This window comes from Diadema setosum, chromosome 1, assembly GCF_964275005.1.
Source record: "Diadema setosum chromosome 1, eeDiaSeto1, whole genome shotgun sequence".
NCBI classification, from domain to species: Eukaryota; Metazoa; Echinodermata; class Echinoidea; order Diadematoida; family Diadematidae; genus Diadema; species Diadema setosum.
Genome location: NC_092685.1, coordinates 19439051 through 19466709, shown reverse-complemented (window position 1 = coordinate 19466709; position 27659 = coordinate 19439051). Strand labels below are relative to the sequence as shown.

The 27659-nt window shown below is 37.5% G+C and overlaps 2 protein-coding genes across 2 annotated transcripts in view; one reads left to right on the top strand and one right to left on the bottom strand.

Annotated features, from left to right (window-relative positions):
* Nucleotides 1-685: 685 nt before the first annotated feature.
* LOC140236407 (epithelial sodium channel subunit beta-like) lies at nucleotides 686-10453 on the bottom strand. Its single transcript, XM_072319627.1, has 9 exons — nucleotides 9480-10453; nucleotides 9054-9160; nucleotides 7673-7836; nucleotides 5548-5749; nucleotides 4774-4846; nucleotides 4084-4141; nucleotides 2757-2830; nucleotides 1643-1718; nucleotides 686-955 (listed from the first exon to the last, which is right to left on the bottom strand). Exons 1-9 carry the CDS (start codon nucleotides 10451-10453, stop codon nucleotides 686-688), a joined length of 1998 nt encoding a protein of 665 aa, XP_072175728.1.
* An 11416-nt stretch (nucleotides 10454-21869) lies between these two features.
* The window catches only part of LOC140226125 (gamma-aminobutyric acid type B receptor subunit 2-like), a 65777-nt gene continuing 59987 nt past the window's right edge, over nucleotides 21870-27659 (top strand). The window contains exon 1 of the mRNA XM_072309854.1: nucleotides 21870-22133. Within this exon, the coding sequence (XP_072165955.1) occupies nucleotides 21870-22133 (264 nt within the window). The remainder of the gene's footprint in view (nucleotides 22134-27659) is intronic.

The window sequence follows — 27659 nt, the reverse complement described above, 5'->3', positions numbered from 1 at the left end:
GTAAAATAGCTCAGGGCATATAATCAGTGTGTTAGAAGACTGTGTCTGTATATCGTGAACCTTTTTTGACAGCCAGAATGGCAGTTATCGATCACAATAGCACTGAGTATTATAATATATCAATATTCCTACGTCGAAAACAAGTCATCAATCACCGGGGACAAACGATCAAATACGTATAATCTGTTTGTGGATCGTGAATGGAATAAAAAACAAAAAACAAAAAAACGATGCTAACAAAGAAGCGCTTTCAAACAGCGCTGAACATCTCACGTCTATGAGGCAAAAGCGATCAGTGCAAAAGCAATAAAACTGGAAATTGGGCTTGTGATGTTACCGTATTGTGAGAAAGAATATACTTTATTATATCAACACATTTATTTTTGTTAACTCAGTAAGAGTTTTGTAAGCTGAACAAAAAGATGCAGAGTATGAGCTGTGGCAGTACTCACCGAATTAGGAAAAGAGTTCGAAGGAGGGAGAGAAAGATAAAGAGATAAAAAAAGAGAGCTATTGGAGAGAGAGAGAGGGAGAGATAAGAAAATTTATTTTAAGGTGCCTTTTATCAGCATATGGCGTTTCTCTTTTCTTCGGGATTACAGTCATGGAACATAAAACAAATGATAGGCCTACACTTGGCAGCGGCAACCATTTTAGTTCTCACGTTCACCCTTGTTGCCAATGGTTACAGGTCAACCCTTGGACAGTCGTCATCATCTCCACGTCCACTTCGACGACTTGGCCGATTGCTCAGGGCCAACGTGAGGCGGCGCCCCATTTTTCCGATCCTCGTTTCATGTGGGACGCCCTCTTCGGCCTCAATGGGTTCAGTGAGCTTTCCCACCAGCAAGCCAGCAAGTTGTATGATGAAGCCGGTCAGTTCGAAGAGGGTGATCAATGACATGCCAGCGAAGAATCCCATGATTCCTCCGATGCCTCCTATTAGGCCCTCAAACTAATTTGAATACAGATGAAAAAAAAAAAGGATGAAACAAAACATGGAAATCACGTCCTCAAAAACCGTGTGAACGACCATTGCTTTAAAGGGGAAACCCGAATCAGTTAAAAGTTGTCTAAAGAAAAAGTGAAATTTTACAAGAAAAACAGTTAAAATTTTAACAAAAATGGACAAGATTATGACAGTTAGGAAATTTTGAAGTTTCAGTAGTTTTTGCAAAACAGTTGTCAAACAGTTCAAGCCCATTGCTAACATTCAAATATGGAAAAAAAAAAGAAGCTTTAGTCCTTCAAAAATTGAGAAAAGTGATATCTCCTTATATTTGCGGCTTTATTGCGAACTCTTTCTACGGCTGGGTCACTTTACATTCATGGTGATACATGTACAACTGAACTATACATAATATGCATTAAATGTGACATGTGAAATGGGATTTTTATTTTTTTTAATCGCTGCTCCCAATTTTGATTAATTATAACGATGATGAAAACCACAAAAGGATGAGGTTTATTGTTGTCTTTGGCTTGTTTTAGTACCGGTATATTCGCTACGGCTCTTGATTTTAGCACAATACCTGTAACCATTGATACATAAATAAACCATCTATCCAACACAGTCAACAAGGATACAAACAGACACTTATATCTTCTTTAAAAAATACATGAAAATACAATGTTGCCTTACCGTGTACTTCGCTACTTGCTTGTACAATTCGTAGTTCAGCTTTTCGTAGAAGATTTCCAGTCGTACCATATTTTTCCTTGGAAGTGAAAAATAAAACAATGAAATTTTAATTAACATTATTATTTTGTTGCGATAACTGTCTCTTGTTGTTTGTCCTGTCTACGTCTTTGTTTCCCACAAGCGTCTCCGCGCCTGGCTGTGTGTGCTTCCGTTCCTTTACTATCTTTTTTTTTTTCTACTGTCAGTTCAATTTATTGAGTGGCCCACATCTCTTCCAATTGGACTTTCACGTGGACCTCTCTTTTCCATACATACAATTATTTTGAACAAATAGTTTCATACATGCATATTTACACATTTATATTGTTGTAATACATTGTTCGTTTGTTTCCCTTTAATTGTATCAAAATCAGTATGTAATATTGGAAATGAATTTTAATTTGAATTGAAAGAAAAAACACGTCATTTCAAACCTCACAAACACAAGTGCACGGCTTTCAAATAGCTGATAACTGAAAACATCTCTTGTCCTATACTTACAACAAAATACTTTGCCTAAACAAATATTAAGTCTGCAAGACATAATCACATCAAGTGCATGATTATGTCTTTTTAATTAGCACAGTTCTCAGGACTGGGGTACAACAAAAGCGAATCAGCCTAGAGTGTTGTGCTAGCAAATTGTACGATTATGATATGGAAAACAAGTATCATTGGATGATTATTAACGATGATGACATCGACATCATGATATATCTTGAAATCAAATCAAAGTAATAACAATAGTAATGATAATAATAATAATAATAACAATAATAATAATAATAATAATAATAATAATAATTATAATAATAACAATGATAATAATAATAATAATTATAATAATAATAACAATAATAATAATAATAATAGTAATAATTATAATAATGATAATAACAATGATAATAATAATAATGATAATAATGATAATAATAATAATAATAATAATAATAATAATAATACGCATTTATAATGCGCTTAATACGGATGTTTCTAAGCGAAGTGGTGCTGTTCATACTCTTGCCATTTCTAATGAGACTTTTGACAAGAAATATATTCATTATAAAATTAGTACCTCCTGAATGCCGTATCCATTGTCATATTCCCCATCTTTCGTGCCTTCTTGTTCAGTTTCTTCCTCAAATGGCGCTAGAATCAACATAAATTAAGCCAAAAAGAGAGAAAAAGACCAGAGACGTGGAATGTATAATGAGTACATAATTTGAAATCAATGCGTGTATGTGTGATTGTAGCCATGCATATCGCCACATGTTACTTGCGTTGAAAATTTTATTCGCTTTATTTTTCATGACAAAATAAAGATAACAAAATCTCAAGAGTCTGTTTTTGTAAGTACAGTATATCATCATCTTCTTTTTTCTTTATTTCTGAATTCCGAGGTGAGAAGAAATGAATTGATGATATAAAATATCAGCTTAATTCGAGTAGCACTGTCAATAATTTTGTCATTTATGGGTCAAGGGCAATTACCCCCTGGGCATTTACCCCGCACCCTTCCCCTGGCCCTAATCCTAATCCTAATCCTAATTCTAAACCTAATCCTAACCCTAACCCAAACTCCTAACCCTAACCCTAACCCTAATCTTTACCCTAACGTTACCACCAACCAGTATTTGGCCGGGGGGTAATTGCCCTCTCGGGGTAATTGCCCGGATACGGTCATTAATATGTATGCAGTCCCGACAAGTCTCAAATGATCTGAGTCAACTCAACAGCCATAAAGGTTGCTGCATGTGAGTACAAATAAGTGACAATCTAGAAAAAAAGAACATAAATTGATTCTTTTCATCATAGTTAACATGGGGGTGGGGCAAGCCGATATGAAAGGCGTGTACTCAGCACCATGGAAGTGAAAAAGGGGGTGTACATCACGAGTTCGACACCACGAATCATACAGTCATTTTTCATGTAATTTATTTCATGTAAACAAATTATAATTAAGCATGACATTTGAATATACCCAATGAAACAAAATCAAAAGGCTCATTTCTTAAAAGGTAAAACGTAGTGTGATGAAATACAATCATGTGATTTTACTGTATATGAAAGAAACGCTGGTGGAAATGGAGGGGACTGCTGAAAGCGTGGCTTGCAAAGTGCAGTCCCCTCAGGAACAATAACTAATTACGATAATAATGTCCTGAACTAATGAAACTGAGGCAAAATGCCCGAAATTAAAAAGTACAAGGGGAAAAAAAAGGAAGTAGAAAAAAAAAGAAGCGAAAAACAATGAAAACAATGAGACCAGTAATTCACGTATGCATTATGGTGAGCATGACCAAAAACCTTTCATTTAGATATTGTTACTTTTTTGTATATAACAGTATCATTTTACTCGGTCTTTGTAAAAAAGTGACAGATAAACTTGAAATAAAACTCACGTCTGCACTGTCGGTTGGCCACTTGGAGAACGAGGCAAACCTGTCGTAGTCTATTTCCCTGCATAAAGATACAGACTTTTCATCTCACTCAAAGAACACAGCAGTTTGAGGGAAGTTTCTCCTAAGCGCATGCTGATTCTACAAAACTATAGTTATCGACGCAGAAAATTCAGTATAACACATCAATAAAAATGATATATCAATCAAGATATGTTCGTTTAAGAGTTATGAAATGAAAAAGTTTGTCATGTGCAGTCCTCTGTAGATCTTCGCCGGAGAACGCCCTCAGAAGTCTGTTAAGATGGGCCTTTATTTTACAAAATTTCATTTGCAATCAGCTTCGACTTCGTTATATTCATCGTGAAAACGAGATTGTTGGTGATAATTATGTACGATTCTTCATGTTCTTAAAGCTAGATTCAGCCAAAGCTTATTATTGGTGGCAAGTCCGTGCACTCGACAGTATGATCTGTCTCAAATGAATTTTCTTGCAGGATTATTTAATTTTACCCTCTCTGAATATCATTATCTTTCCACACTCACTTTGTGTTCTTTTATGATAACTTATATTAATCGGTCCATTGACAACAAAACTCTGTTACAGAGCCCTCCTATACAAGAGATAGCTACATGCTTTCTTCTATTGCTCAGATATTGCAAGATATTTTTAATTTTTTTGTCGCAGTTCACCTGCATGGGGTTGGACAGTCACACTTCAGCTCACTTTCCATTGCCATCCGATCGATTTCATGCAGACAAGATTCTGTTTGCAGACGAAAATGAAATGAAGAGAGTGAGGAAAAGCGCTCCCTGTTTACTTCCCTTAAAGAATTGAGGATTTTACATTAGATTTACATTTCGCATGATAGGACTACTTTTTAGTTGACATTAACGGAATGAACGAAAAAACAAATACAACAAACATGCGATAGCCCACCCGTTTTCTCTACCCCCCCCCCCAATAAAGTTAACCACAAAAAGAAACGTAAAGACACTTCTTGATATCGAAGTAAGCATTACACACCTGTTTTCAGTGTCTGCGTATATAAAGCATCGCGGATTCAGATGGTGGATTTACATTCAAAGTTGCACGGATGTTTAAAATTGGAAATCATCCCTCTCTAGAAATCCAACAAGACAAGAGATATCTTAGTTGATATTGCTTTCATTCACGTTATTCATTTCATTCGTTATATTGGACCAACTCATCCCTACTAACAGTATAACACTGATGTCAGTGTCATGACAGCAATGAGTGTTAGTGATTATCATTCTGATGTCGCGCCGTAATAATGGACTAAGTGATGTTGCCGCTTACGCCATTTTTACTACCAATGTTGTGACCTGTGCAATTATCATCACCACCACCACAATTCTTATCTACCACACACACACACACACAAACACACACACACAAACACACATAAACACATAGACGGCATGACGTCACATGACATTGATCACCTTGATGCGAGTCCAAGGTACTGCACTGAGTGGTATCGGCCATGACGTCACTCGCGCAGCCGCACTCGTATCGCAGCTTCTTCTGGTAGCAGGCATTGAGGCAGGCCCGAATGGTGTAGTCAAAGCCGTCGATGGAGGCCTGCGAAGGATCCGAAGTGTCCCGACACTTTCCGAACTTGTTGCCGAGTCGAGTGATATTCCGCTTGTCGAAGATACAACGAGGACTCGAATTTTAATCAAGTTATGCAACATACAGTTCATGCTTCCCTACCGAAGACGATGCTTGAAATCAAGGGGAAAATGAAGCGCTAGTTACTTGTTGAAGTTTTACTGCACAATTAGTTTTCCAATTTGAAGGGGGTTTTTTTGCCTTCGTGACATAAGATCACACACGCATGTATAATGACAACAAAGGTCGTCAAATACTACAACCCAAATGAAGGTACCATACATCTACGAGAGCTAAAAGATAGAAAATCATGAACTTTTTTTACAAGTCAAAACGCATATGATATACATGATGTCAGGTCTTCCATTCTCCTATCTACAGATAAGCGAAATTAGACATAATAAATCACATTCGATGGCATCTTCAAGTCATCTAATTTCCATATGCGGATATGTCCAGTATTATTGCTTCATATATCATTTCATTTAGTTTTATCGATCCCAATTGATGCAGCGTTATGGTGTACGGGGCGTCGCCCTTGATTGGTTTATTAGTTACTTTTCAAATAGATATCAATATACTGTTCACGACTCTTATTCATCTACTTTACTTCCGGTAGAATGTGGTGTCCCCCAGAGATCCATTTTAGGTCCGCTCTTATTCCCAATATATGACCTGGTTAATGTATCAGATTCATTGCAATATATTCTCTTTGCCGATGATACGAACGTATTCTTTTCCCATGCTGATTACAATTGTCTCATTTCGAAACTCAATCCTGAATTAGCAAATAATCACTTTGGTTCCGGAGCAATGTGCCATCTCTTTATCTTGTCGAAAAACAAGTTTTATTCAATTTAAGAATTATAGAAGAACAAATCATGATCCAGAAAATACTGCAATTAAACAAAAATCATGTATCAAATTTTTGGGTGTTGTTATGAATGAATATTTAAATTGGTCTGATCATATCGGACATGATTATATCTGTACACAAGTTTCCATAGGCTAAGCAGAAAAAACGTATATATACGGACACAATACGGGGTGAAAAAAAAAAGCTCGTCATTAGTGGAGAAAGGAGGAGGTGCGGCGTTGCAAAATGGAGAGGTACCATACCTATATACCAAGAAATCCTAATAAAACTAGCTGATTAATGCAGATAAAAGTGCCTATACTCGGAGAAAGTCTTACAGGTGACGACTATGTCGAACTAAGGAGGAGGAGGGGAAAAGATGAATACACAAGATATCATGTCACGTGGTTTGTATACACGGCGTAGCCCAAGCCCCCTCATTGAATTTAGGCCAACGTTAATTTACCCAGTTGATACAAACATGTAAATAAGGCTGAACTATATAATGTTGTTTTCTTAGCGAAGATTGTTCGGGTACGCGGAAGTAAAGTGTATCTTTCTGTCAAGTAGAATAGGCATGAATTAGACTATTTCTTCTGATTATGATGGATATAAACAGAATTTGTTTTAAGGCAATTTATGCATACAAAGACGCATATTGTAATTCAGGAAATATGAAAATTTCAACATTGTTATTATCAAACGAATTAATTTGTTTATATGGTAAATAGATATCCGACGGGGTCAATAAATCTATCCTTATTTCGGTGAGTGTTTTTAAGTTGACTTGCCTGAAGAGAGTAAAATAATTCATACAAACAGAATCAGAATTTTAGACTTTTTGTAAGAACAAGTGAGTATTTCGAATTACCAGACTTCATCAATGAATTTTTTCATGTAATTTCATTTTCTTAGTTTCATTTCCAGCAATAAAGAATATAGGTGTGCAAAACATTATTCATGACAAACAAAATCAGTTTAACATTTTGAAGGGTATATACTTTAATATTGTTTTTGACAATTTTACTGTATACACTGAATTATATTCCAACCTGGAGGGGAAATCTAAAATTTAAAATACAAAATGTGGGTTTCCTTACTTGACGAAGTCCGATAGACGTAAGCGTGCCTGTCGATGCTGTGATACCATCGTCTTCGGGAAATGGTCGTACATTGGGCTGGTGAATAGCCACCCGTACGCCCGACTGATGAGTGAGTAACCCGATGTATTCCGACTCTTCAGTAAATAGAGTAAGGTGTAAACCTGCACAAGCATAACGAAAGAGATGAAATCTCGGCTCTCTGTTTCTCCTGCCAAATACTACGAATATATACGTTATAAATTATATATATATTCTGCAAACACCCTTTTTTCAATCACGTAGGCGCGTAAGTTGTTTGTTTACCTTTTCTCACATGTGGGTTAGATCATTTTCCCAATACTTTACCAGTTTACACAGTAATATCAAATACACACACACATGCAGATTATACACACGGTTTTTTTTTTTGTGTGTGTTTTTTTTCCCTTGATATTTATGGATTTCACGTAAATCGTTCATGAATTAACCCATAACTGGAACAAACATGAACAAACACAATACAAATACAATTAAAAACACAAACAAATCGATTTTCAATTATACTGCAAATAATCTCTTTCTTCAACATTATAGTTATTTTTTTATATAGTTATAGTTAGTTATAAATCAATCCCACTGATGGTAAATTCAACGCGATAAAATATTGACATTACATATATTGTGCCAACATGATATCCCTTGAATAAATATGATGGGTCGTACAAATCATATTCCACAGATTTATAAGTATACTTATCAGATAATGAGTAAGTCTCATTTCTGTCAAAACTAGACAAGAAAATTAAAGAAAAATATCAAACTGCTGGATTTTCTTAATATTCATCAGTGTCACATAACAATATAAACGATTCAAGGTATAGTAAATACGGGTGTTGCAAAAAATAATCCACCGATCAACAGCAATGTATCAATCATTAAATAAGAAAGCTAAACAATAATATTACAACCAAATGCAGGATTAATACATTATATGGATCACTCTTCTCCCAAGGGGCCATGTTTATAAAGTGTGTTGGTGTGTCCAAAGTAATTTAAGGGGCATTCAGTAGTATTGTCAATTGTTAATCGAATAATCATTACACAGAAGAGAAAAGACCATTCAAAACTTATCGCAGTTACGATGACTATAAAGAGTAATAAAATTGGAGGGTGCTGCAGATACATGCTGCCACAAGCAGATGACAAGGGCGCAGTATTCAAACCCAACTTCTAAAAGCTCACATCTTTCATTAATGATCCCATTTTAAAGCACATTTGAAAATGCGTGTACATGGAAAATGTACTATATAAAATGAACGTATTTTATTATATTACCTCTAGTATCACACATCTAAAAATACGACGTTTTATTTCTTGGGGAGGACATCATGAGTCTTACCGTACTGAGATCCCGTTTTACCCGTTTCCAAAATAGATTTGTTTACATCTGGTCGGTTGAATGTGTAACAATTTCCATACTGCGTAGTGTAGAATCTGCTGAAATTCCTGGAATCAGTAATGAGTAAATAAAAGGGAGAAAATAATGAAATGTCTACCAGTAGGCCCTATTTTTTTTTTATAATGGAAAATGATTACATTCTTTAAGTGATTCGTGATTATACGACAAAGCAAACCTAGATGATTATGCTTTGGATACAGCACTATTAATCTTGATCAATTTTCAATCGTAATAGGGGACACTACGAGTGATTACTGATGTCGTGTTTGCACAATGAATTCCACAATATGATTACATAAAGTCAATATCCGTCACCTTTCGTCTTTCAAAACGATCAAGAGAAACTGTAATTGTCATTACTCTTACCTGTAGTCGCACTGGAGCTGGTTGAATGAACACTGGATTATAAAGTCTTCGGCCTGGTGGCCGAGCACGGAGAGTTCTCTTCGGGATGGATTCACGGAGCCAATGAAGTCCCGGAAATCATCCGTGGCGGAGAGCTCGAAGAGCCGCCCCCAGTTCGAGTGATCACTCTCGGGATCGGCGCCAATGAGGGGAATGTAAATTGAGGGAAGGCCGGGGGCAGCAACCACATGACGGTGTGCTCCGGTCTTTCCATACGAGGCTGACTTGGGAGAATCTGCGACTTGCCGTTTGCGACGAGGCCCGGATGTAGAGTGTTGAACAACTTCGTCATCAGGAAGATTAGTAGACAATGGATCTATCGTCGTATTACCTGCATTCTCTTGAAGAGTGGTGGTGCCATCATCTGTTGTACCATTGGTGGTCAGTCTTAACTCCACAGTGCCCTCTGTTATCGGTGATTCTGTCTGATCAGGAGCGATTGTTGTGCTCGGCCTTCTAGGGCGTGGTCGCTTCGTTCTACCACCGCTCCCTGTCTCCTCTGGGATCTCGTCTTCGAGACCAAGATTGTAGAGAGACACCTGTCGATCTAGGTCCAGCAGCTCCTGGAAACGTGTTCCCGGAAGCTTCGATCTGCGAAGCCTGTTCATGTTACATACAGTGACGGCGGGAAACTGGAGTTTGGTTTTTGTCACCAGCTGGATGTGGGTAGTCGACGGGTGATTGGTGTACTCATCAACCAGGAGAACCGCCTGCCACAGGAGGATACATAGAAAGCCTAATACGGTGACAAACCAAAGGAGCTTGAAAGTTATGCGAGTGGAGTCAACCAGTCGGCTGACCCCATGCATGGTAGTGGACTGACAGAACCGCTGTACCACGGTTTGCCACGACTTCACCAGATTATTAGTCGGAGGCTCACGAGTTTTTGGAGCCGCTTTTTCAATCTCTGTTGCAGAATTTGAATTCTCCTCCATTATGAAGAACAAGTTTGAACAACTCAATCGCAGAACTGATGGGAAAAAAGGTTATTCAAAATTCCTGCACTGAAACATAGACATTCTCACTACACCATCACAAATTTGCCTATACACTGTCCATGTGAGTACAGATCGTTTGAAATGTAAATGGTGTAGTACCTTGGCAGAGACAATCCTCAAACCAAGAATTGAGAACATCAGAAGAACTACCATCCAAAGTGATGAAAGGCGTGTACTCGAGCGGTATTCAGCATCACGGAGGAGAATATTACCTTGATTGCTTCCCCTTTCCGCGCGTGTGCGGGAGCCTCTGGTACGAAAAACCCGAAGATGCGGGGCACCCTATTAAGGTCAGATATGTCATGATTCGGTCGTTTTATCAATTTCACGCTAATCAAACTCACGAGCATTATCATCAATCTGCCTCGTCGTGAAATGAGGAGGGTAAATTGAACTCTTCTATAATGAACTCTTCTTCAGACCTTCTTGCGACTGATGTATGTTAGTCATAAGCCGATTCAGCTCTTTCTGCATGCTCATCTATGGGGAAAAGTACATCGATTTCGCTTAATTTCTGCTCACTGTGTTGTACGGTATGATTCACCTTTTTTTTTGTACATCCGCAGATGCATTATTATAATTCAAAACAAGAGATTGAACTTAATCAAATGGATTTCTTTCATCACATATTTTGGTACAACTTTTGAAGGAAGGTAAGATTAAAATGGATGCACTGCAAACAGAACGTGCAATCAGGGAGGTGCACCTCCCTGGTGCAATCGTCCACGGACGACGCACTAAGTGGCACATGTAACTCAACTTTGATGTGGCGATAATTAAATTAAACTACTCAATGACTCCTGAAGACTATTTGCATTATTTCCCGGTGGATTGCTGTATGTTGTAAACCCGTGATACGAGTGGTGAGTGTGATGGCTATGTTGTATGTTATGATCCGTGTATGTTATTACGCCAAACTCCTTTAGTGGTGTTGTTCGAAAAACGGAAATACTACATTAGCATTTCGTTGGCACAAACTTCACCAAAGACACACACACACACAAAAAAAAAATCATCAAAGTAAACATTTCATTCTTTTGTCGGACATATCGAGTGATTCTATGGATTTATCTCTTATAAAACCTAGTCGACGTTTTCTAACAAGAAAGAGGTATCAAATGATAAATACTTATTGGAGACGAACGACATGATGATAACAAGTCATGTCGTATACAATTATGTACCATACTACTGCATTCATGGACATGATGAGATAGCTAACGGAAAAAAAAAATCAGGGGCCCGTTGCATAAAAGTTACTATTATGGTAACTTTGACATCCAATGGTAACTTCCATGAAATTCTTGATTTTGATTGGCTGTTGAGTGTTGTTGCCATGGTAGTTACCATTGGATGGCAAAGTTACCATGATATTAACTTTTATGCAACGGGCCCCAGAATACTTATGTCAGTGGTGACGGTAGATCAACCCCCCCCCTCCCCCCTCCACCCCCCCCCCCCCCCCCGCCCACCAGCGACTGAAATGGTAAACGTCAAATAGCCAATATCTGCTACTCCTGCTTAACCAGGTTGAGGTTGTAAATTTGTTCCCCCTTATAATTTGCCCACCGCCACAGCTGATCACAAATGATTAGAAAACAAGGCTAACTATATAGGGGTGAACGTCATGACCTCAACGCAGTGGTCATTGTTCTTTATGTTAATAATGATAATAAGGTCTTATTTATCCAGGGTAGCCTCTTCAGTGTTGCCACGGCTCTACCAGAGGGCCCTGTCGTTGTCAGGTATATAAGCATGAAGCTCCTTGGTATAACCCATTTATACACCTGGGTCGAAAGGAACATCGTGGGTAAAAGCATCTTGTCCAAGGACCTAAGCACTGGGCGGGATTCGAACTCGGGTCCTCCGATCGGGAGTGGAGATTCTTATCCACTATGCCACAGCACCTCACTACGATTGTTGTGCATTTTCATTAAGCAATTCTACTACTTTATTTAGACATGAAACCATTGGTAACCAGTTTTTAATCAGCAGTGTGATATTTTTGAAGGACACAACCTCGGTGATTCATGTAAATCATTTGGTGATTAATGAAGGAGTGAGATCACATGCTGAAAAAGCTTGGACAAGGAGACAGTGGACAGCGTCGTGTAAAACCCATCATTCTCAGGGAAACGTGAACTTTATTTTTTACGTCCCTTCAGTTCAATTACCTCAACCGATGGAATTAAACAGACAATCAATAATTGACAACAATTTTCAAATGCATCAGCTATAAAATGTGAAGGTCATCAGAGCGCTGTCTGTGTTTCACGGTATACATGTATTGTGCCGATACACGTCGCACTGTGGTGATGTGTTACACACATGACAAAGTATGACTTAGGGTTGTAAACAGAGAGTTTGGGGTTCGAATCCTGTCTCATCCTTGGATAATTTGTTCTATCAATAATATCCCTCTTGACCTATAAGTGTGCAAGTGGATACCTGGTAATTTTGGTGGTAAAGACGGCAAGACTTATAAAGAAGAGGCTGATCTCATTGTAAAAGCAAGACCATATTTAGTATCTTTTATTATAATTTCTTACCATTTAAATAATTTTAATTGCGATTGCTGTTAATAATGATCATTATTATATCACCATTATTACAATCATCATCAGATACAATCCTATTATTGTTATTGTTGTTGCCATCATCGATTCTCATTTCAGCATTAGAGCGGATTAGGTGTTGCTGAAATGATATTGTCAACCTGTTGCTGTAAATCATACATCCTGACAAGCAACTAGAATTATCAACGCTTTCAACATTACTATACATGATCAATTTCTGGATGCCAAAGAGAGCAAAACACGAAAGTGAAAGAAAAATGTTTTTCCTCATGATTAATCTGAGCGATTGGTAATCATCAGCACGTATTTTAAACAGTGGTCACCCTGTTGCTGACTTTGAATCTCTGCATATCCATGCAGCTTCAGGATTAAGGGACTTCTGTACAGGTATGGTGATATACCATATTGAATTGTATCCATGTTTTGTGAAACTTATGTGATTCAAAGTTCCTTAAAATATTATGTACTCATGTAAGCGTTATGTATATTGTTTTGTATTACTTTATGTGGAAATAAAGTCACTTAAACTGATTGATTGATTGATATACCGCCATCATAGCGCTATACCAGGAAAGGAAGATGATAGACGCGGAATATGTCGTGTTGTAGTGGGCGGATGTATTGAAGAGGCTCAGTGTTTCTGTAACCCCTTTGAGGGCCCACAAGCAAATTATAGGAAGGAATGGAGTGTCTAAAGTGGTTTAATATCTATTACCTGCACGAGCTCATCGGAAGCGGATTGTAAACCAGGTAGTCGATCCACTGTCGTTACTGGACTGGATGTTTTTGTTTGTTTGCTTGCTTGCTTGCTTAACGTTTTGGTATGGTATAAGAGACGAATGATGTATATCCAACCAGCATGAAACTTGATTTGGGATGAGGTCAAATTCGTGATGCGATCAGAAGTGCGTGCAACTTATTGGAGAATACTCGATGTGCACAAGAGACAGATAGTGCGCTTGTCCACTTGAAAATAATTTACTGCTAAATCAATTCCAGAAAATTTTAGGGCCGCGGTAGCAGTGCAGTACTTATCGTTTACATGATGTGTTTAATCTTATGAAAACGTTGAGTTACAAGACAATAATACCTTTATCTGATGACGAGTAATAGATCACCACCTATTGAAAATAAAGGGCTTAATATATGCCTGAAAGATAGATTAATTGCTTTTGAACGATTGAAAGTTCTGAAAACATCCGTCTATTCTCTTTTATATCTAAAACAGGATGCAGTCAATCTTCTGTCATATTGGCCCTTTACATTTTTTTTTTCACTTATCGTGATCATTGTATTGTGCTATGAACTAGGTAGACTTTTGTTCAATTAAAGTTTTTTCCAAGTATAATTTTCATGGAAAAATGCTAATATAAAATCAGACTGAAATTGAGAATGAAACAGAAACTATCCTTTGTTAATTATTGTTGTAGATATCCAGAAAAAAAAAAAAAAACTTTTTGTGATTCTGAAAAGGTTAACGGATTGTCTTTCTGCATATTAATATTACGGGCAGTGGCGGACGCAATAAGACGAACTGGTTCCGGTGCTTGTGAATTTGCCGATATTTTTCTAGATCCATTTGCCATTGCTAATGTTGAGGTTTTAAAATCTGTCCTCAATGTTCTATTGCCGATAATTAATTACATCAGACTGTAGAGGGCGCTGCTTTTCTTGTGATTTTGCCAATGGTTTGGCGAGAAGCTGAGCAGCAGATAACACATATAGGTCCCGCATCTCGCACAGACCAGTCACTACAACCAGTATCAGATCGGACGTCAGACCGTCTACCGTAGACGTGTGTTCATAGTATACTCTAAGCTGTCGGCTGACATGGAAGACACATATTAGGGTTGCCTCTGCCTTGGAGGCGCTTGGTCTTCCATAATCAAGGGTATAAATATTCATTTTCACTAAGTTCTTCTCTTTTCGTACAGCACGTTTCGTATATTCCACTTGATTTTGGATCTTGTTTTATTTCTGCATTATAAACATAAACAAACGTACATTGATATATTTGAATTGAAATAATGTTATGCGGTTTTTGAACCCTGGCGTAGCAAATACAAACCCTCCATTTTATTAAACTACTATATCATTACTTTTAGCGCAGTACATTAAGCTCCCCTCCCCCCCCCCCAAAAAAAAAAAAAAAGAAAAAAAGAAAAAAAAATGGGTGACGGCAATTTTGAGTACTTTATGGAAGAAAATTTTGTTGCGATTATGAGCTCAGCAGTGCAGCAGCATCGTAAAACCAGCGACTCATCATTCACTACACCAGTATAATGTCACACACATACAGCAGCACCGAACTATGCAATACCAGTCCACGCCCAACGAAGACGGAAAATATGTCATCATGGACAAAGTTCTTGATTGAAATGATCTCATCCTGAACCACTGTCCAAAATTGTAAGAACATGTGTCGAAAAAAAAAAAATCGAAAGGTATTATCATTACTGAAATAATGTTCAACAGTGCTGAACCGGCATTGGGATCATTGGCCGACTGCTAAAATCTGGCACCAAAATAAAAATATAATTCAAATCTTATACGAAGACTATTAAGATAGCACTACACAACGCAATCGGACAGTATCCCGGGGTACGGCGTGGTTCATCATGTATAAAGCATATTCCTTAATACGATACAACTCGATACAATATATTAGCATAGGTTAATACATTAAACTATGAAGGCTTAGATTGTAAACATACTTATTATTGTTGGGTTGTTGTTGTTGTTTTAAAAGAGAAAGGTACAAAATGAAAGAATAAGAAACAATGATACGAAAAAATATTGTAAAATGCATGATATTTCTAGACCAGTTATATCCACACTCATCTAGAATAGTCAAAGTGGTGCCAATTTATTACAAGAAAGATGATCCTTAGAATATTTCAATTACCACCCTAATTTCATTTTGCCTAAGTACTTGAGAATTCGTGTTCAACGAATCTGACGGTGTGGTTCTTCTTTATTCACAAGCAATAACTTACTTAATCCTGGTCAATCTGGTTTTCGTATAAAACAGTACATGTACATGCACTGATGCTGCAATCTTAAAACTATACGACAGAGTGTCGAGCACCTTGGCGGACCATATGCACGTGATCGGTGTGTTTATGGATCTAGGCAAGGCGTTTGATACTCTAGATCATAATTATCTTAATTTAGAATTGCATCACTAAAGTGTAAGGGGTGTCGCTCTTGATTGGTTTAGCCGTAGGTAGGAACTTGGTGTTTAGATTATGTTCAATCTTCGAGGGAAACGAGGGACCGCATGAACCCAGCAGCATCGGCCGAGCAGGCGGAGAGTGTGGGAGGGCGTAGTCCCAAGCCCTCCCACAAATGAGCTTTTGAATTTTAAGAATTGAAAATTATCGACTTGGTGCACACTTGAGTTACGTATGTATAAAATTGTCAAAGAAAAAAAAAGACGATATGTTGGCATTTATCTAAATTGCAACAAACAAACAAACACCCAAACCAAACTGAACTCTGTAGTTGTGTGATTTTTTTTTCTTCATTGATTGCTCAATTGATGTATACTATAAACAAACAAACAAACAATCGACCGAGCAGGGAAGGGCGTTGGATGGAGGCTGAGGTGATGAATGCGTAGGCAAGAGAAAACCCCGTTATATAATTATGTCTTTAATTTGTCCAGTATTATTAGCTGCAGTATAGGTCAGTGAGTGGTCACTCTCGGATGCCCCCAAAAAACATTGCACCTGTGCCTGGATCAATGACCATCCACAAACAAAAGGTGGTGTTGCGTCAACGCGTTGTCGCGCTCCGCGGAAGAATGGGGCACCGGTTGAAAAATTAATGGCACTCTGCATGCGAGACAAGTCAAATTAACGTCGGATGCTCCTCGATATGCCCGCGTTTAATGTATGCAGAATGATCCATGGACACGTAGCTCCATGAATGATCTCGGCGCAGTATTTTACACAAAAAGCACAAGCACCGTAGCACGGTCAATTTCCTTAATGAGTGCAGAAAGCGTTTAAGTAAATTTTTCAGCGAAGGTCACGTAGATCCAGAACCTCAGGTGCGAGCGTTATCTTTGCTGATAAGACAATAACAGAAAGGATTGGACTCATAAAATGAAATTATGTTAACTTTATTAGAAGAAAAACTGCAGGACAAATGATGTAAACTCAGGATGAAGTAAATGACGAAAACAGTTTAACTGTACATAGGCTTGGACGACTAGAGTGGTGCATGTCAGGAGCAAGTTACTTAATATAAGAAAGGTGATCTTAGAATCGGCAGTGAGAGTGCCTTAAATGAGACTTCAGGATGGTTTTTCAGACTTAAGTATTTGAAAATCTATAAATCGGCTACACTGGGTACAGTCTTAGAATTCATAGCGATTGTGACGAGGAATAAGAATGTTCAATTCAATTCATTTCATTTCAATTCAAATTTACTCCCGTTTTTCGACAATAACATAATATACATCCTACTCACTCTAGTGACAGAAATCATTGTTTTCAAAATTCATAAAAATTCACACTGAGTGAGGATGATGGCATAGCAGCTTCACATCAGAATGCATGATTGCATGCTCAAAGAAGCAGAACAAAGGAAGAAAGCATTCATTCATGAAGTTATCAAGCAAGTGGTAATGAAATTACTTTGCTACGTTACTGGAATATGTGAGCCTCCTATGTCATCATCCATGTTTGTTGTTTGTTGTTGATTTTTTTTTTCAGAGAATTGGATTGTCTACTCAAGGGCCAAAATAAATCCTACAAATCTATACAGGGCACTGTCGATTTATGTTCTAAATGATGTAGAATTACGATAATTGACAATGTCAATCAGTTACAATGCAGTTTTAATGAATTTGAGTAATTACGCAGTACCCGCTGCACGTTTTAAGGATTAAAACCAACGCTTGCTGTCTGGCGAAAGCTCGGTGGTCTAGTGGAGCTGTCCGGTGATCAGGAGGCCGTAGGTTCGAATCCTGCTCGAGTATCATGGCTACGACTAAAACACTGATCATTTCAGTGCTTATTTACGTCGATTTAGGGCAATTTGTCAGTCAGTTGCAATGAAAACATCTCGACGGAAGAATTTCATGAATTTGAGTAATTACGAAAATCGTCTGGAATTTCACTTTAATGTACGCCACACCTCAGGGAAGTGACATGAGACACTATGCAGGCTATTGATTATTGAAGTATATCCCTGCTGATAGCCACGGGTTGAACAGAACTGTGAAATGGAATAGACGGGCTTATATCTCTGGATGTAGACCTCTTGACGGACCTTCTTTCCTGTTCGTTATCTTGACAGTGAAAGAAAAAAGGTAGATCAGCATCACTTAATCTGATTACACCTGTCACTACTCACGTAAAAAAAAAAAAAGAAAAGAAAAAAAAATCTGCCGTCTGTTTAGTCCCTCGCATCAAATCTGATGAAAAAGTGCGTGGTGATCTCGTACGACTAGTCCTCAGAGCAAAAGACCAACGTGATTTAATGGTAGAAAAATAATTTTCACACACGTCTTGCTGTGACACAAAACACGAAAAGTCGTTGTTTTTTGCTACAGCTTTAATCTATTTGATCCAAGCTGGTACTCTATCCTCCCTCCCTCTCTCCCTTCCAGCCATCCACCCCCTCTCCCACCTCATTCCCTCTCTCTCTCCCTCTCTTTTCCCAGCTCATCCCCCTCTCATTTGGAGGAATTTCAATTAATGAGCTATGAGAGTATGATATGCGTGTGGTGAAGGATACGTGCATGCATGTACGTAATTATCATTTTTTAAGGATAATTTATCGAACAGTAATCAAATTCACTTTGACTGACAGAAGTGAAACAGCATCAAAAGCTCGGTAAGAAAAAGAAAAGTCCGAAAAATACTAGAGATCCAGTGAATGTGTAGGTATCTACAGGGAGTTGATACGAACTAACCTCCCTGGTATCAACAAGTCCATTACACCTGTGTCCTTGAAGCCTCGGTAGTTGGCGCCGCAGTAACACTACTGTGACGTAGGCATAATCTCCCATAGTGACGTATCATTTGAGAGCCTTACCCTGATCCATCATAAATTTATGGCATGGCTGAGTCCGGGAATACTCTCCAGATTATTATAATGAAGATTAGAATTCATACACTTATCTCATCGACAGAATTGGATTATGTTGCAGAAAGATTCTAATGACTTCTTTGTTTTGTATATACTAGACATAATTTCTTATAACAGTCATTTCTCATTTTGTTTAAGTTCGTTTGTGGATCATCCTTTGCTACAGTAAATAGTGCAAAATAAATGCACATGGTTTCAGTCATACGGTTCGGAAAATAGGAAAAATAATTCAATTTGTAAGCCCTAATTTCAAACGTCTTTCAATAAACGATGATGTCTAAATTAAATTTTTAAAAAAAATCAAATTCAGTATGTGAGACGCAAAATACAATAGATTATTGCATTTTCTCTTTCACGACATGTTCCATAATGCAGGCGCCGCGCCGTCGCAATAAACAAAGATAGTACTGTTTGTGAGATGACAGCCTTTTCCTGACAAAACGGTTGAAAACTGTTCTCAGGATTTACATACAAAGATAGAGTAAAAATGCGAGTGCGGGGGGGGGGGCAGATGATTCACAAAAGGTCTGGTTTAGTTGCACTGAAGAAAATAATGATTATTCAATTCAATTTGAATTCAATTCAATGGTTCATTTATTTCCATTTAAAAAAAAAAATACATGATAGAAGGCGGTGCCTACATGTGTGAATTCGACTTTTATCCAGTTGGTTATTGTGGTTACTCTTAAAATAATAATGCATTTTTTAACATTATTATATGTTTCTGTTTTAGTTGTTGTGTAATATACTGCGCTGTGTTTCGACATTGCTTTTATTGGTTTTAGTTTCATTTAAAAGACAAAAATCAACTACCAATCATCATTTCCATCTAAAAGAAATGTGTAAATTGCTTTAGGTGGTTAGGGAGAGCATTCCATACATCAGGTCCATAATGTCTTAAGCACTGATTTCATGAACCAATATAGTATTCTCATGTCATTGCTGTGTTGGATACAATGTTTTGTTGTATGAGAAATAGTCGCTGAAAGCGTAATGTCGCAAGTTTTTTGTAAATTTGATTATGAATATTGAAGTTTGCAAAACATACATATTATTTTACTTTGGGAAATAAAGGATCTGTATTTCTTAGAAAGGAAGAACTTGTACCGATTATTACAGCTCTTTTGTAATATAAAAATGCTATTCAATTTGGATTTACAAAAATTCACCTATACATGCCATTGCAATAATGATATGTAGATTGACAGGAGAGTTATAAAGAATCCCGAGGTATTTTTGGTCAATACGATTACAATTATTTGGTTAATTGTGGAGATACGACCACTTTGATTTATCATACAGTATAGACAGCGGTGTGAGCATGATTTTTCGTTAAAACACGTGAAAATTTGAGATTAAGCAGCTTTCATATTTTGGTCTGATTTTGGTAAAACTATTATATTGTTTTGCTTATGTAGATCTATTCTTTTCCTAAACATGCTACTATTTATCTCCAATATGGAATTGAGTTTCTATTTCAGTAATAATTAGGAAGTTGTAAGGTTAGTCACCAAAACCAGGACAATGTTGAAGTTACTGCTGTGAGAATTGTCTTTACAGTCACTTTGAATGTAATCCGCGACAGGTTTATCAATCACCACGATGAATAATGATTTTTAACAAAGCTAATTATGACTTCCTTGCGCCGAACCCCTTTGAGAAAGTGGTGTGAAGCCATGATGGCCAGCATGTGTGGTAACAGCATACATCTTTTAAACTTCTTGCTGTCTCCTCGTATGCCCCAGCCCACCACCTCCCCACCCACACAAACACCCAACATAAGTGCGTAACCCATGGTATCACGACACTGTAATCACGCACAATCAACTGCATTCAATTGCTAGATAAACGGAGATTTTGATATACAGCTTGCATTTTACCTCGTCTTCTTTGAGCTCGCTGCGCGAACTTTGACTCTTTTTTGATGAAGCTGCAAGAGCGATCATTATATGAAAAATACATGAAAGGAGACACGTGCATCTTCCCCCTGTTGGCTCCAATTCCTGGCTCCCACCAAAAAAAAAAAAAAAAAAGAGATTACCGATATTACACATAATACCCATGGCCAGTTTCCACATGAATGATGTCGATGAATGGAAACATATGAAATCCTACAACACTGCGCATGAGATTATGCACAATGACTTTAGAGACTTGGAAACCATGAGCCGCTCAAATGCATAACGACGAGGAAATAAACATGGACGAGAGAGATTGCGGATAAGGACGTCGGCGCGGCGTTGAATTGATTATCATTAAAACAATGAGTGTGGCGAACAGGTGGTGGTAGTTTACGCCAATGTGGTGCCAGTGAACGCTGTGTGCGTGTGGACCTGCGCAATTAACCATTTTATGTGTCTCCATACCATTATCATATACCTGTCGTTGGTAGCAAAATCTGAGTGCTTTGCTCAGTTCAAGGGTAGACGCTACTGCGGGATGGGCATGCAGATCAGTTCCATGGAAGTTTGAGTAGGTTCTAACAGGCTACTTCACGACTGAAGAAAACATTAATGTACGTTCGTTTTTCATTTTCGATTTTCATTGTTATGAATACTCAACATCCTTCAAACGTCTGCATGGGAGGAAGCCTTTTTATTCTTCTCACAATTTCGACTGTGCTATGCGCTTCGACAACGTCGCCGACGACGGAATCGAGAGATGATTCCTCTACCATGCCAAGCCCTGTCGATGATGCCGATGTCACGGCGGTCTTGCTCGAAAGTACCGTCATCAATGAACAGGATGGAGTGGCAGAGTCTCCAGGTGGAGCTAGTGGGGAAAAAATTCCCCTGTATCTGGCGGGGTTCTTTTCTGTCAGTGGTGGATGGGACGGTAGCGGTGTTCTCCCTGCCGTTGAGATGGCGCTTGATCACGTCAATGAGCGACCTGACATCCTGCACGACTACGAAATCAAAATGGTCTGGAATGATACACAGGTGAGATTTGATTGTATAGACTATGCAACGACAATTCTTAGAGCTTCTCCGTTCCTATGGGTGACTCATTTGGTTTTATCAAATGTTTATTTACAATAACAATTAATGCCAGAGGACATTCTCCTACGAACCTGACATTCAGCAGCAGTAGGAGGGCAATAAGTGATTATTATAATATATGATTATGGCCTGTATGAATCTCACGTATAACGGCTGGTGATCCTCGCATAATAATATGAACTTATTTTCTGGTACCCACTTTTTTTTTCATTCTTCACACATAATATTAAGTTATACAATCATACCTATCCGAAAACAATATACCACGACATGGGAATATATACATCACGGTCTGATGAACGGCATGTTGCCGGAAAGCGTGAGCAAAGTTATTCATGTCGCATTCCTGCATATTGCCCTTAAGTCTCAGTATCTTTCATTTTTCTGGTTTTATTTTCAGAATGTCATTGTGATTGATTGACATAGTGAAGTCGACCGTGAAAATTCAATGACAAGAAAAAAAAAAGAGAGAAGGAAAGAGAAATAGTGTGTATCATTTTTTTTTTCTCCTTAGTTTGGTACAAATAGTCTCACTGGTATCATGTTCACATTTTTGAGAAGCGCGAAAAGAGTTTAGGTCTGCAAGCTAGCAGTATGCGAGAATCTGAAAATCGTTATGGCTAACTGTGTTCATCCTGCGTCTCATTTCATAAAGGCTGCGGGAAAGGTTGTTGGATAGTAGTTCTTGGTAGAAAAGGAACTTCTCGTAAGCAACAGCCAATCAGAAAGCAGGATTCGCGTCATTACCGCGACACTTGCCATCACACCGGGAATTTGATATCATATCAACTTTCTCTGAACTGAAGCTTTGTCCCTCAAAACAATCAATATTTGCGTTCTTATTGCATCATAATTGCCTATTCTAAAATAGACCATTAGATTATATTTGTGTGTGTGATGTACATAAACACAATATAAATGATTGGCTCGACAAACGAGATGATATCGAAGTGAATGACTGAATAATTGAGGATCATGAGAAATAAGTCTTTATTTGTGTGTGTGTGTGTATGTGTATAAGTGTGTGTGTGCGTGTGTGTGTGTGTGTGCGCGCGTGTGTGTGGGTATGCTGTGCGCGAACCTATTTGAATTTGATACAGTGCAGTTTAATGCAATCTTTACTGTCTGCTAATTAAAATAGAGTGGAGAGAACGGAATGAAGGCGTGAGATGACAGGTGAGATGGTACTGCTCATCCATTAGGCTAATAGTACCGGACGTCACAATAGCGCTTCCCCCTCCTTTGAATGTTAAGCTATTAACCCTCCATTATATGAATTCCCATCCTAGACATGAGACAAACAAGTCAAATAGACATGATGCGATGTAAGGTGTCATTGGCCCGTGCCACTGGCTTGTCATCTCGACTACGATGACAAGATAGTCAAAATCACTACACATTCTCAAGTTCGTACCATTCAAACGAAATTCAGTTACAAGAAGTGACAACTTGTGGAACGACATATTATATGTATACAACAGAAGCAAACACACACTCACACACACACACACACACACACACACACACACACATTTTTTACATTGTTTTTGATTTTCAATAATATTTATTTAATTACTATACATAATAACTTATATTTCACGACAAAAACATTCTTGAATGTGTAAGCACAACATACAATCAGGAATGCTTGATCAATTAAAAAAGATTAAGAATAAAAAAATCAATCGGTGCCTGACCCGAAATACATACAGCTTACCTTAAACACATAGACTTTAAACACACATAGACATTAAACACACACACACACACACACACACACACACACACACACATCAGGTCTCGACACTTTTTCCCCCTGTGGTAAATATCGCTAACTACAGGAGTGCGTTCTCTGGGACCCGACCTTAATAGACGTTAATTAAAAGTCAATACTCATTGTTTTGCAAAGGCCTTGCCTTTTCATGGGTTATAATCATCAGTGCAATGATTGATTAACGCTGTTGGTTGTTGGTGCGGGGCAGAAAGCAACAGGTAGAGAATTTCGATAACGACCCTTCTGACAATATCCACTTTATAACTGACCAGTGTTTCCTACAGTTAGATGGTTTTGATTTTACATAATACTATGATGTATATAGTATGACAGTGAAATGCTCATAAATCCATTTGTTTGTTATTTTCTTTATACCACAAGGACGCAATCAATGATGGCAATAAAGATTATGTTCACATTGGGCCTAGTGTGAGAGTGACATTATTTACGACATAATAGCTATCACATTACATATACGTATAATTATTACGTGCATATCCCTGAAAAAAACAAATGAGATTAATCTTGCTGTTGTATGAAAAAAGAGGAAACGGAACTATGAAAGTATCATATTAGAAATTCATATGAGCTACACGAAATTCTGCTTATAGTTTGGTGTCATTTCGGCCTCATATTTCACTTTTTTTTCCTCTCAGGAAACCTAATTGGGGGAAAAGGATGTAGTTTTCTTTTGATATTTTCTAGACAAAGTATATCAGGTAGGCAACAGAATCTACTTGAATAATCAGAAAGATATGAGCATTACATCCGCGCCAGAGGCTTCGTGGCTATTGTGAGGAACAAGAGTGACAACATGGATAATGTTGTCATGTATATGAAGCGATTACATTGAATGATTACTGAGCAACCAACGCAAGGGTATCCTGGTTCGCTTTGGTATGAATATTTGTACATCACATTCCGTCTTTAATGTAACACACAGGTTAGTATAATACACACGTTAATGTAACACACACGTTCGCTTGGGTACGGATATTTGTACGCATTCCGCCTTATAATGTAACTCACACACTAATGTAACACACATGTTTAAGCGCCATCATCAATCATTTCAACACTATCTAATTTACATATTTCTGATGAATTAAGGATTAATTCTTAAGTAAAAGCCAGGACCACTGCTCTCTTTTTCTTCCAAATATCAAAATTCTTTGTTCAGTCTTACTTACATTTCCCCATCTGCAATACATTAAAAAGGAGAAGAGTGAGATGGGGGTAGGCATAAAAAGAGGAAAAATATCAACCAACTTTTACACTTTTCAAATTTAGCGAATGTAATCTTAACTTTCTATCTTCAAGAACTATTTCTTTTCCTCTTCCTCATGTGTGTTCAAAAAGTGTTTTGTCTAATGACGGAACAGCTTCTCCTGACCTTTACAAGTACAAAGTTTGCTTAACCATGAATATATGATTATCATTCATTAGTTTATTCATTCTTTTTCCATCTCCAACTAAGCGTCTAACTTGTCCAAATACGATTTTAAAAAAAAAAACAGAAGTGCATAATAATAATGTGACATTACAGAGTATAATGAGTGAAATTGCCTTTTGAAGGAAAGTGAAAAGAAGAAGTGAAGAAAAAAACTATTTGGAAATGTGAAAATGCTGGAGATGGGGAGGAATGCCTAAAAAACAATGCTTGTAGTGTCCATTCGCAAAAAACAAACAAACAAACAAACAAAAACAAACAAACAATCAAGTAACGTAATTGACCTGCTATTTATATGAATGAAATGCGGGTTTGCAAAAACCAAATTACATAAACTTAGGAACCAGTAATTATTTTCTGTCATGCAGAAAAGAAAGTAGGAAAAAAGGAGCAGAAGAGGATAAGAGAAAGAGGAGAAGAAAAGCTGATAACATGGTGTGAAAATAAAAAGGTTGATGGAGAAGACAAAAAGTGAAGGATGAATTAAAGGAGCCGCTTAGCTATAAGCTTAATGTTTAAGAATTGCAGTTAAAAGTTCTTTTGCAACCATTGACAAATCAGCACATTTTTAAAAATAATTTGAATGTATAAAACATTCTATTCAATAATAAAGGTCAGATGAATGTTTGTTAATATCTACAAAAAAACAAAACAAAACTAGAACTATCACTCGTTGTGATTAATATACCCCCACCCACAACTGAGGGAATAAGCTCAACCAGAATTATTTTTTTTTTTAACTTTTCAATGGAAAAAAAAATTACCATGGTAATGCACTGTTCAACAGTGAATAAATGTATTGCTCACTGTTAGTCACATGTCCCACATTTCAAGTCAAGTGCTCAAAAACTGAGTGAGCAAGATAAATAAACTGACGATTTCTATGGTTTTTATTAAGAATTGTGTAACCATGGCAACACAATGTTGGACATTAAGAAAAAAATGAAGTTTGCACAACTATATATCATAGCCATCACATGTGCCAAATTTCAAGCCAAATGCTAAAAAGATGAGGGGATTAGTTGAATGAACAATATTAGTGTATCATTTTCATTCAAAATATACTGTTACAATGGCAACACATTTTCCACACTGACAAAAGATTTTTTGCACATCTAGGTAATGTAGAGGTAACATGTGCCAAATTTGAAGCCAAAATGCTCTAAACAGAGAGAGAGAGTTAGGAGAATCAAAATGTTTGTATGATTTTCATTCAAAATGCACTTTTACCATGGTAACACATTGTTCAACAATAATGAAATATGAAGTTTGCATTCATATTTCTATACTATGATGGTTGCATGTGCCAAATTTCAAGCAAAATGCTCAAAGACTGAGGGAGTTTCCTGAATCCACAATATTTTTGTATGATTTTCATTCAAACTACGCTGTTACCATGGCAACACCCTGATCAACAATGACGAAAGGTTAAGTTTGCACATCTACGTACCATAGTGGTCAGATGTGCCAAATTTCAAGCTAAATGCTCAAAGACTGAGGGAGTTGGCTGAATCCACATGCTTTTTGTTGAAAAAATGTTGTTACCATGGCAACGCATTGTTCAACAATAATGACAGATTAAGTTTGAAGATCTATATGCTATAGTGGTCACATGTGCTAAATTTCAAGCCAAATGCTCGAAGACTGAGGGAGTAAACTGAATCCCTTGCATGATTTTCATTCAAAATATACTGTTACCATGGCAACACATTGATCAACAACGACGAAAGACTATATATGCTCATCTACATACTATAGTGGTCACATGTGCCAAATTTCGAGCTAAATGCTCAAAAATTGTGGTAGTTACCTGAATCATATGCATTTTAGTGAAAAGATGCTGTTACCATGGCAACACCTTGTTCACCACTGACGAAAGATTAAGTTTGCACATCTATATGCTATAGTGGTTACATGTACCAAATTTCAAGCCAAATGCTCAAAGAGTAAGGGATTTCACTGAATCCACAATATTTTTGTATGATTTTCATTCAAAATATGCCGTTACCATGGCAACACATTGATCACCACTGACGAAAGATTACGTTTCCATATCTACGTACCGCAGTGGTCATGTGTGCCAAATTTCTAGCTAAATGCTCGAAGACTAAAGGAAGTTAGCTAAATCCACAATATTTTTTTAATGTTTTTTGGTGCAACAAGCTGTTACCATGGCAACGCATTGTTCACCACTGACAAAAGATTAAGTTTGCACATCTGTACACTATAGTGGCCATGTGTG

Coding starts and splice junctions, on each gene's coding strand:
- LOC140236407 (XM_072319627.1), bottom strand. CDS start 10,453: ATGGAGGAGAATTCAAATTCTGCAACAGAGATTGAAAAAGCGGCTCCA. Junction 5,750..7,672: donor CGTCTATCGGACTTCGTCAA/GTAAGGAAACCC, acceptor ATCTTCGACAAG/CGGAATATCACTCGACTCGG. Junction 1,719..2,756: donor ATGGATACGGCATTCAGGAG/GTACTAATTTTA, acceptor TTCACTTCCAAG/GAAAAATATGGTACGACTGG.